The following is a 12,285-nucleotide window of genomic DNA, read 5'->3' on the forward strand; positions in this document are numbered from 1 at the left end:
ATCTCTCTATGAGTAGAAAAAAGTAATTTTGTACGAGTTGGTGAATGCGAGCTTGTGAAATTAGTCAAGTAATCCCTAATTTATAATTCTATTTATAATTCCGTTTATTTTAAATTATAAAATATACCATAAAACTAAACTCTTTTTATAGTCACTATAATCCTAGATATATAATAATATAATAAGATATTATAGAAAGAAATAAGATATTATCCCACAATAAATCCAACTGAATCCAAAGTGTTGAATATTCAAAATGAATGATAAAACATATTGAGCCCCTTTTAAAAGGCATTTTGTCGGCCTAATTATCAACAATCATTTGACAGGTTAATTAAAACATTTTCCAATTTCGAGTCAAATTAATTGTGGGTTTTGAATTTTAATTAAGTCTGGTCGAATGGAGATTTAATGATAGTTTTATTGAAATTCTCTACGTTTGTGATAAAAGCGTTGTTCATTTTAAAATTATGTAGCCAATAATTGTTGTTTTGGTGAAACAGTTGCATATTTTCCTGATTTTAGGGACTTCTTGAATGAACATAAAAAATGAAAATTTGAGGTAGAGTATTTTTTGAGTAAAATAACACTCTGTCTGTCTGTCTGTCTGTCTATACAAGACGGGCAACGGAAGTCACCATATTGCTCAACCACTTTGAAAATAGGTCTTCCACGTCCAATAAATAAAGTAATAAAAATATTATGATTTTGACCCCCCCCCCCCCCCCCTTTGATTTGAATACAAACCCCCAAATTGGCACTCAACTGCACTTCTCACAGTTTTCACATTTTTTTAGGTACATTTCTCAAACATCTACTTTTAATTCAATTTACACTCGTAAATAAAAAAAGCACGTCACATAAAAAACAAACAAACGCAAATGGGCCACTTTGGCTCCGGTTATACGAGTCAATTTGTCCAAATCAAAATAAAATCCGCAATGGCGGCTCTATAATCAAGACTCTAGCGTCATTTTCCCGGGGCCTTAAATGAAAGGCCCTTGAAATATGGACGTTATTTGTTTAGCATGTCAACGGAGGCCCTCCCGGATCTGGCAATGTGACGGCGAAAAATAAAACGGGCATCACGTACGTGCGCCCGGAAAAATGCCCGAAACGTTGACGGAGCTTTCCTCGCTCTGATTAATCTTACACACGACAAATAGCCCAAATCTCTAAATTATATTTGCTCTATTTTTTTTCAGCGGGCGAGAGCCAGTTTTACTGCAAGCGGATCGACTATTTTGCTCAAGAAGACTACAGTCCGGATATAAAAGACTCAACTTTAGTTATACCCTGTAAGTTTATCACCATCGAGATTGCCGTAGAAATTCAATAAACCTGAAATGTTACAGACGTGGTCTCAAAAGCGGCCATTTTTTTCCTGCTAGCCAGCTGTCTGATGATGGCGGCGTTCCTGTGCTGTATCCTGGGGCACTGCGTTCGATATAGGGGAATTTACACCTTTATATCCGGATTATTTTTTATAATTACAGGTAATTGCGACAGTTGATTAAAATCAGTTCGAAAGTTTAATTCATTGTTTTTTCAGGGTTAATAATGCTGCTAGGGTTGATAGTGTATATATCTGTGTTCAAAGCGGAAGTAGGTAGCAAATTGAGGCCTCAATCGCAAATCAGGCCGCCACTGTTGGAATACCAGTACGGATATTCGTTCCTTCTGTATGTGGTCGGGCTGTTCTCAACTAAACTGTCAGGAATAGGCTGTGTTTTTTTATTTATTTATAGGTAAGTTAACAATAAATTGTAATTCAGTAAATACCTATACCGACCAGTGTGACAGAATGTCTCGATGTTTTTGAAGAAACAAACTGTTTGTTTTAACATAACAAAGTCGTGTTTAGGCTCAAGAAGATTTAGTTTCCAAGAAATGTTTTTAAAACTTTTCTAACATGGTTACTACAGGTTCAGGTCAGAATCTCGGAACGTTTCTGGACGGTTCCTAATTAACGTCCTAGCTATTGTAAATTTGACTAAGCTGTTGTAAATTTGACATTTTTTTACTTATTTTGTACACTTATTGCATGTTTTCGGATACCTGCCTACTAACATCATAAAACCTCTTTCTCTTTTTTTTTTTTTGAAACTAAAAATTCGTTAAAAAGTGACTTAATAGTGACTAGCAAAGACAATATTGTTACTATTGTAAATTTACAAATTTAAGGGTTGTCCAGTCAAACTGTGTTAAACCTAACTCTATATACAGGGTGGACCATAAGTAATGGGACATAGAGCTACAGCATATTCCTGACATAAAAATAATACGATTTAGCGAAATTGTTCTATACCGAAAATTAATATTAAGAAAGATACAGGGTGTGAAAGTTGAAATTTTATTTTTGTTTTTTTATCATATCTTCACGGTCGTTTGATATAAATTACTGAAAGTTGGTATAAAGGGGTTTTGGCAGGCGGGAAATACGATGCTTTCATTTGTTTTGTAGTAGCTGATAGGGGGCGCTAGCTGCAACCATATCCGTTCCTTCAAGAGACTCTAACTTTTTTTTACGGAACTGAAACGACCATATGCTCTCAAAACATGATTCTAACATGTTTTCTATGTAAAAAAGGTATACTTGTTGTAAGTCTTAAAAGTTGACTGTTTTCGAGTTATTTAATGTTTTATTATTGCATGCATTGTCGTATGTTAATACGATATGTGCTGTATACCCTTAAGTTACACACATAACAGTTTCTGTATGTAAATTTGACCGTTTAAAAAATGTTTGTAAACTTTAAAATAAAGCTAGTTGTTATGAACGCCCTTTTTGTTTTTGTATCAAATCCTACTTAGAATTAAAAAAAAAATAGTAATTAAAATCTGCTGTACATGTAAATGCATGCAATAATAAAAGATCAAATAACTCGAAAACGGTCGACTTTTAAGACTTACAACAAGTATACCTTTTTTACGTAGAAAACATCTTAGAATCATATTTTGAAGTCATATGGCCGTTTCAGTTCCGTAAAAAAAAGTTTGAGCCTCTTGAAGGGACGGAGATGGTTACCGCTAGCGCCCCCTATCAGCTACTACAAAACAAATGAAAGCATCGTATTTTACGCCTGCCAAAACCCCTTTATACCAACTTTCAGTAATTTATATCAAAAGACCGTGAAGATATGACAAAAAAGCTAAAATAAAATTTCAACTTTCACACCCTGTATCTTTCTTAATATTAACTTTCGGTATAGGACAATTCAGCTAAATCGTATTATTTTGATGTCAGGAATATGCTGTAGCTCTATGTCCCATTACTTATGGTCCACCCTGTATATATATATATATATATATATATATATACAATCTTTATTCTCCAAAAGAAAAGGCTATCGGCCCTAGTGGCCTTTCTGCCCATAGTAATAACATCGTTTAGAGATTAATAATATACACTATTTATAAGCTATCTATATGTATGTACAATTTCAATAATACAGTACTTATATCTAGAGTTAATGTATGTCTTGGTAGTGTTCTGTCAAAGTTGTGTTTGGCGTCAGGTATCGTGAGGTTCGGGTCTGTCGGGTGAGGCATAACTTATTAATTATTGTCCAGTTGTCTTTTTTGTTTTTCCATTTTGTTTGTATTTTTTGATGTCGGTCCGTTATTTTAATTAAGTTAGTCCGTTCATACAGTAGATCATTAGATGGGTTGAAAAGAGGATTTTCTGGGTGCCGAATTTTTGTAATTAGTCTCAAGGTGATTTGTTCTGTCGTTTGAATGTATTTTTTGGTTTTGTCGTTTGCGTTTGCTAGTATTATGTTACCATAGTCCAGTAAAGGTCTGCAGATGGACTTATAAATTTTTGTAGCTGTATGTGTACTAATTCCGGCTTGTTTGTAAGTAAGTCCTCTGAAGTATTTTGCTCTTTTAGTAATGTTAACCCTAATATTTCGTAAGTGTTTAGTAAATTTCATTTTTGAGTCCAATGTCATACCTAAGTACTTAACGAAGTAACTTGGTCTAGTCGTGTATCCGTCAGCCGTAATTGTAGGTGAGTTTGGTCCTATTTTGTGGTTTGGCAAAAGAAGTTGGTTTTTTGTGGGATTAGGAGTCAGTCTCCACTTGTAGAACCATTCCATAGTTTTGTTTGTGAGTAATTGTAGTTTACTTGTCGCGTTTTTAGTCGTCTTGTCATGTACAATCAAAGCAGTATCGTCAGCGTATTGTAGCAAGTATTGTCCAGAGTTGTCAAACGTAAGTTCGTCTTTTTGATTGTGATTGTAAATGTCATGACAGTAAATATTATACAATAGAGGAGACAGCGGCGAGCCCTGAGGAAGGCCCTGTTCAGGGGAGAAGGGAAAGGACAAAGTGTCGTTGATGCGGATTTCTAAAAGGTTGTCATTGAGAAGGTTTCTAATGGTATATAGTAGGTATTGCGGTGTTCCGAGTTCGTAAAGTCTAAAAAGCATACCCTTGTGCCAAATGCTATCAAAAGCCCTATTTATGTCCATCAGTAAAGTAGCTGTTCGTTTGTCATTTAGGTGAGTAGTTTGTATATTGTTTGTTATCACAAATAGGGGATGAATTGTCGAGTTTTTGCTTTTAAACCCAAATTGGTGTTCGGGTATTCGTTTTTGAGTTAAGCGTTCTAATCTTGTTTTGATGATTTGCTCAAAAAACTTTCTCAACACCGGTAGCAAAGTGATAAGTCTATAGTTGTGTGCTTGTGAATTGTCTTGTCCGTTTTTGGGAATTGGTATTATTATACCACTTCGCCAAGCCTGTGGAATAAAGCCCTTTTCCAGACATTCATTCATTTGGGTACGTAACAGTATGTGCGTTTCGCGAGATAAGCCCTGTAAAATTTTGCTTTGAATGTTATCTTTTCCAGGGGCTGTGTTTTTAAGTTTTTGTAAGGCTGTATGGTATTCTGCGTCAGTAATTGGTATGGATTGTTTTCGTACAGTGTTGTCGTTAAAATAATTGTTGTACCAGATGTTTACTTGAAGCCAATTGTCTTTGTCAAATTTGGGGTTATTGGACATCTTAAAGCTTTCGCTAAAATGTCGAGCAAAAGCATTTGCTTTGTCTTTGTCCGAGTACAGTTCAGAACCATTTTCAGTGATGTTGCCAAGCATACTGGATTTTTTGTATTGGCTCAGCTTTCTGACTTTGGTCCAGAAGGATTTACCTCTGTCGTTTTCAATGTCTTGGCAGGTTTCTAACCATTTGTCTTGTCGATAATGTTGTATTAATGTTTTGATATTTCTGTTTAAGCTATTTAAGGTCCGTTTAAGTGAGTTGTCCTGTGTTCGTACATATAGTCTGTATAATTCTCGTTTTTGTTTTATTAATCTAAGTATAAATCTGGGTAGAGTGTGCTGGTAAAAACCAACTTTCTTCGTTGGTGAAAATTTTCGAACCGCATGTGAAATTTTGCTTTGTATGTGTTCTAAAGTAATTGTCTCAGTAGTTAAATGTAGGTGGTTATGAACATCCGTGGAAACTTTACTCACGTCAGTTTGAGATAGGTTAAGTTTTTCTCTATTTGCTATGTCTGGTATTGGATGTTGCATTACAGTTAGGTCTATTTCAAAAGTTATTGCCAAATGATCTGATCCCAGTTCGTTCGTTAGTTGAATATTGTCTATAAGATTGGTTAGGTTTGTTGTGTGAAGTAAAAGGTCCGGTGTTGTGTCGTCATTCTCAGGCATCAAGAATGTTGGGGGTGTTTCTCGTCGAATAAAATCAGAGTTTTCCAGAAAAGTTTTTAGCTGTTTCGATTTTCGCCGATTAATATTAAAGTCTCCAATAACAATAGCATGCTTGTAAAGGTTTACTTTATTAAAGATATTCTGTTCAATGTCAGAAAAAGGATGTATATACACAAGGAAAAAGTGGATTTTATCGTTCACACATGGAATTGTGAAATGTAGACATTCAGGGGGTTGTTTAATGATGGAGGATTAGCTTTGCCAATCCTTGCATTAGGTTTAAACAAAGCCGCCGCTCCCCCTCGTGCATTATTCAATACACTACCATGCTTACACAAAAACTGCCAATCTCTGTATGATGGGGTTTGATCAATTTTAGTCTTAGTCTCAACAAGCATACACCCGTCAATGTCGTAACGTTCTAGATAGTTCTAGATAGCGTATACCAGTTTAAGAGACATTTTGAATATTAGTTATAGTTTGTCTAGTTTGGTCTTTAGGTTCAGTAGGAGAAGTAGCGTCAGGTTGTGTAAGATCAAACATTAAGATGTACATATATGAACCAAAAAATACAACCGTTGTATCTATCTCAAAATCGTCAATAAAACGTCTTCTCAATTTTTTGAGTAGTTCCTCTCTGTTCGTGTTGCTAGTCTTGTTTATTTCGTGTTTAAATTTGTTTATAATAAAGTCATGTGTCGTGATAGGTGTGTGAATTCTACTTTTAGTTATGTTTGTTGGCAGTTCAGTAGACGTCTTGTTAGTACATTTTATTCTTACGTTAGGAATACCTTCTATTGGCGCTGTTGGTCTTTTCGGGCATTTTAGGCTCCAGGCTGCGTGCTCGTCTGAGTTACATGCCACACATCTTGCTGGCAGTGGAGATGTGCAGTGTAAGGTGGAATGTGGACCCTGACACTTGCTGCATTTAGTAGTGGCCTTGCAGTCCTCCGTCCTGTGTTCGAATTGGTTACATTTTGCACATGGAGATGGAATGGGCGATGGTGGTCTGCTTTCAATGACACGAAAGACACGGCCGAGAAAATGCAGCAGTCTATCAGCCATCAGTTTTTCGTAGATTGCCAAATCCGAAGTGATGAGCCTCATCATTAGCGTTGGTTTACTGAGCTTTCTGGATATTATGCGTTTACAGTAACGGACCCCTAAGCCCATAGATTTAAGATGCTGAGCAAACATATCATCTGTAATTTCCAGGTCAACACCCGTGACTACTGCAGAGTATGAAGGTGGGTAGAGATTTTTGTTGGAGGATGAACTTCCTGCTGGAATGTTGGGTGTGGGGTTGCTTTGTGGTTTAAATTGCGAAATTGTTTTGTTGTCAACCAGTTGCTGAAGCGCAAATCTGGCTGTTTCTATGTTGTTGGTTTTAAGAAGAAAGTTGTGTTCCTGCTTTATAATAACGTCTTTGTTTCCCTGAATTAGTTCCTCCCAGCGCACAGCAAGCTGAACCCGGGTGATAGACGAAGGTGCATGTATAACAAAACAATGCGCGAACGAAGGAAACGCATAATTAGGTTTTTTTAAAGTTATGTTGTTTGTGTTGCTGATTGGTGTTATAGGGTTTAACATTGTTTCCAGAGGATTGGTGTTTGCTTTTTTGCTTGTTCCTTCGGGGGTAGTTGGATTTGAGTTTTTTGGTCTACCTCTCTTTTTCGATTTTGGTTTTTGAAAACCATCATGCCCCGAGGATCTTTCCGATCCCGAGTCCTGTGAATACACAGAACTCATGCTCGGACCACGATGCAGGACTAGCCTTTCAAAGATAAATCTTCTTTAGCAGTTTATTTCGATACTTTGCACTACTATACACGAACTATATCAATTAAAAAAAAAAAAACTGTTTACACTTAAATTGTTGGCGTTCCCGACACACGTCCGCTCGCTACGGTGTCTATCATCCAACCATCACCTAACTCTATTTTCAACGTTTTTGAACATGTGACCACCAAAATAATAAACGAGAATATTCTGTTCAAAGCTTGAGAAAGTGACTTAAAATTGACATAAATTAAGTTTCAATTGATTTGTTTATGTCTTACACTCAAGATGTGTAAGATTTGATTTTTTTATGGGCCATTTTGCACACTTTTTGGTTATTTTTAATATTTTATACAAAAATGCAAAACTTGCGTAAAGATTGACATAAATGACGCTTATTGTCAATTCACGAGTTTTTGTTTTTGATCATCTGATCATAAAAATAAAAGCGCAAGATCGAAAAATTTCTTAAAATTGACATAAACCAGTTTTTCTAAAATCCAGGGAAACTAAAATTTTGTTTTTGTTTCAAATTTTTAGTACTTTTCAGTTTCAAAATCAGAAAAAAAACCTTCTTTTGTTTCAAAGAAGTAAAAAAAAATCATTTTTCATATGTTAGAGGTAATTTAAATATGTGGCACGATATCCGATTGGAAGCTTTTTCGTAATACGTATATCTTCCGTAATACCTCTAAAAGCGAAAATAGTCTAAAAAGCTTGTTTGAAACACTGTTTAACACTTCTGCCAACTTAAATTCCGTTTTGTGGTTTTTTTCACTTTTTTTATTAGCTCCATAGTAATCCAACTCTTGAAATAGCTTAAGTTGAACTCTGACGAGAAAAAATGAAAGCATAATGGCTTTTTTGTATACAGTGCGTTTTTTTTAACGCGCAACATAGGATTTCACGTGTTAAATTTTTAAGCCCATGTTAGACCATGTTATTTTGGAACTACAATTATAAAACTTGACGGGTGGCTGTTTCGTACCCTGAAGCTTAAGTAAGTTTACCAATTCGGCCTAAAAAGTGTTAAAAAGCTTGCAAAAAATCATCTTTTTTCGAAAAGGTTTTATCGTTTCATACTCCCTGTATGCATTGTTGTTCTTTGTTGTTTTTGATACTGGTACGGCAGGTAGCAGGTAAAATTTGGCGTAGAAAGTAAAACAGGGTGATCATTAACTTTATATCAAGAAAGTTAAGAACAAAAGAATATTTTTATAAGTGAATTGTTTAAAGTGACCTCCGTTTGAAGCCAAACAGTATTCCAAACAATCATAAAATACCCTTTTGACGTTCAAAAGATGTCGGGTCGTGATGCAGTCAAAATATGTCACTTTTCCTGCTACCTGCCCTGCCAGTATAAAAACAACAAGGAACAACAATGCATACAGGGAGTATGGAACGATAAAATCTTTTCGAAAAAAAATGATTTTTTTCCAGTTTTTAATCACTTTTTAGACCAAATTGGTAGACTTACTTAAGCTTCAGGGTACTAAAGACACACCCGTCAAGTTATAGACTTGCAGTTCCAAAATAAAATGGTCTAACATGGGCTTAAAAATTTAACACGTAAAATCCTATGTTGCGCGTTAAAAAAAACGCACTGTACATATTTACCTAGCGAAAAAGCATACATTTACATAGAGCTTTTTAAAGATTTGGCTTATTTCAGTCTACTGAAAATAAACAGTTTTCAAATTTTTACTTTTAGGAAAAAGCTTTTCATCCATGCAATTTTCTAGAATATTATATTCAAATTGGGTTCTCGAATCAAAAAATTTTACAGATTTTATAATCATCAGTTTGGTTTTAGCTGTATCTCTAAAAAACGAATAGAGTTTCCATTGTAAACTACAGTAATTTTTTACTGCAATTTAGTGTAAAATATAGAATAATTTGCAATAAAATGATTCTTGTAGCAGTTTATAAAATTTTGCACTTTTTAGAGTACGTTATCACTGGAAAAGAAAAATCTACGACGAGCTGAAAAAAGGCAATCGACCACCCTCATTGGTCAATTTGCACAGAATTATAGACGTCCCTCTACCAGTGGAATACCCTTGCAAAAGACACCCTTACTACTACATCAACTCTAATTCACTCACGTTTCCCAGAAGCCCTGCAAGAAACACGTATGTATTTTTTAATTTACTTTTTAATGTAGTTTAAAAAATTTCCTCTTCTGTCCTCCCAGTCTCCTGGTCTTTCCGACGTTGCTCTCTGAAAGCTGTTCACCCAGGTAACTTTTGATCTTCTTCGTTTCCTCATCCTTTCTGTTGGGATCCACATCATCGTACCAAATTAACTGTTTATGTTGATTGTCCTATATTATCGTTTTTTCTAGCTTTACCATTTCCCTAATTCTTTTATTTCTTATTCTATCTAATAGTTTTTGTTCATAGTCCTTTGTTAACTGTCATGTTTCATTACCACATAAGACGATGCTTTTAAACACTTTGGAGTAGATATAGATGTTCTTTGACCATGACTTTAGGTATCTAATTGTAGTTTATTCTTGTCCTATTCTGGCTATCTATTTTCTTTTGTGTTCTTCCATCTTTTTCTTTTTTTCATAAATGAACTTATCGAAACCAAAATATCCAAATGTTGTTTAAATTTTCTTTGTTGGAGCCTTCAGTTCTTTACGATTTTATTAATTTTCATGCCTCTGACGATTTTGTCCTTCCTATGTCTGACTCTATTTCTTGACATTTTCATTCCCATGTTTCGTTTTTGTTTTGAATCACCATTAGTTGCTTGTTCGAATGTGTACGCTAATTAATCGCTGTCATCCTTCGTATTTAGCCACTGACTCAACTGACCGTTATATTTTTTATAATTTTATAATAATAACTTATATAGGTATCCACCTCTACCTCCAAAAGAACTCCCCCACGAGTCTCCATGTTCGTTGCATCGTTCACGCTTCCACCAATCAACGCCCTCATTGAAAGACGTTTCCACGTCATTCTACGACTTTCCACCACCACCACCAACGATATCCTATCAGTTTGACGATCACTACAACAATCGGGATAGGGTGGGAATATCACGTGACGTAACAGTGAATACCATGTCCACCACAGCCGATGTGAATCTGGACGAGTTGCCCGAGCCCTACTTTGATGAATTTTCGCCGAGTTTGCCTCAGGAATTTGTAACTTTTGATCTGGATCAACCATTGCCCATTAGGGCGCAGAGCATCGTTAGTATTGGGGGTAGAAAAAGTTTTGAGAATGACAGTATGAGGAGGACTACGCCCGTTTAGTGACATGTTCAAGGTGATTGATCAGTGATCGCTTGTTTACACTATCAGACATATCGCGTGAGACCCTGCAAGTTAGTTTTATAATTCAGTTGATTAGTTTCTTGCTAAGTTCTGTAGAATTGATTTTATATATTGCTATAAAATTAATTCTCCTGGTAACTTTATCAAGACGTTAATCGCTCAGCCCTTAGAAAAATAAAAAAATCGCACTGATACGTATACAATAACTTTTCGTGGGGGGGGGGGTAACTAGAAAACGTGTGACCTTTAAGTTTAAAATAACAAATAAAATTGTTACTTAGTTACACTCGTTATTGTTGTTTGGTGTTTTTATTACTTTTAAATTTATTTAGCAAATAAAATCCATTGTTAATTATTACCTAATAAAAATAATTGTCCCTTTGACCCGACCTGAATATAAGTTTCTTGTACATAAATAAAGGACATTTTTTATTTGTATGTTATACATATGGACTATATTCTAAATAAAACTTATACGGAATTTCGAAATTCGTTCTGTTTTGTATTATTAAACTAACAACCCCAAACCCTTTAATAGCTTTAATAAAAAAGAAAACAAAATTAAGATCTCTACAAATGTATTTACAAAAATATCAGAAAGAGAAAAATCAGAAATACATACATACTCTAAAGTCAACAAAACTAACCAGCTAATGTTTTTTAAAACTACTAAGTAAAAAGGGAAATACATTCTCTTTCCAAAATGCTTCTGCTGCTTCTATTAAATTTTCAGTGAATTCTTGATCGTAGTCCACATACAACAAACTCACTTTTCCATTAGTTTCAAAAAATGGGTCTGCAACACAAAAGATACCCTTTTGTTTTCCAAAAAGGTGCATTTGCAACTGTATTTGTGCTTTACATTTATTCACAATTTCTCCATTCTCAATGTACAAACACACTGTTTTTTCTTTTGAAGGACACTTTATTTCCAACACATATTGTTCAGAGATTCCATCTGGTGATGCCCCTAGAAGTGTCTTGTTAATTTAATTTCCATTATTTTGTTGGTTTCTAAAGTTTCTACACAAACGGTAAAAGGTCGATGCCGGCGCCCTCTCCAATTCGTTGTCTTAAAGAGCCTCATCGATATTACAGTTATTTGTAATGCACATCTAATCCAATAAGAAATAAGTCGATGCTAATTAAGTATTTCAAGTGGAAGATCAGAGATGGCAGCAAGAACGTTTTTTAAAATATTTTTGTTTTCTGTTTATATTCCTTGACTAAATTCTATTAGATGACCTTCCTTATTTGAAAAACTAACTTCATCAGCCAATAAATGTCGCTGAAAGGTGCACTAAATTACAGATTTCTGTAATAATTTAGCACTTAACACTAAACGGCAGAACGCTAGTTATTACCAAAATATCGACGCAAGTAGTTTTCTGTCCACCGCCGGTAAAACAGAAACCTTTCTTGTACAATTTTCTATATGCGCCATATTGCACTAAGTATATTGAAAATTTCTACCCAATAACAAAACTCAGGTTATTGGTTTCTTGTAGGTTTACATAGATGGCGTATTGTTTGCTAACC

General features: G+C 34.9%; 1 protein-coding gene across 2 annotated transcripts in view; it reads left to right on the forward strand.

Annotated features, from left to right (window-relative positions):
* The window catches only part of stg1 (stargazin-like protein), a 268,226-nt gene extending 256,997 nt beyond the window's left edge, over positions 1-11,229 (forward strand). The window contains exons 3-8 of one of the 2 annotated variants that reach the window (XM_081980762.1): positions 1,206-1,298; positions 1,356-1,496; positions 1,553-1,748; positions 9,404-9,589; positions 9,652-9,696; positions 10,320-11,229. In XM_081980762.1, coding sequence (XP_081836888.1) covers positions 1,206-1,298; positions 1,356-1,496; positions 1,553-1,748; positions 9,404-9,589; positions 9,652-9,696; positions 10,320-10,725 — 1,067 coding nt within the window. In that variant the 3' untranslated portion in view covers positions 10,726-11,229. The remainder of the gene's footprint in view (positions 1-1,205; positions 1,299-1,355; positions 1,497-1,552; positions 1,749-9,403; positions 9,590-9,651; positions 9,697-10,319) is intronic. The other variant, XM_081980770.1, reaches the window with a different exon arrangement.
* The last annotated feature ends 1,056 nt before the right edge of the window (positions 11,230-12,285 follow it).

Source organism: Ips typographus, linkage group LG1 (genome assembly GCF_016097725.1).
Source record: "Ips typographus isolate SLU linkage group LG1, UJ_Ityp_2.0, whole genome shotgun sequence".
Classification (NCBI taxonomy): domain Eukaryota; kingdom Metazoa; phylum Arthropoda; class Insecta; order Coleoptera; family Curculionidae; genus Ips; species Ips typographus.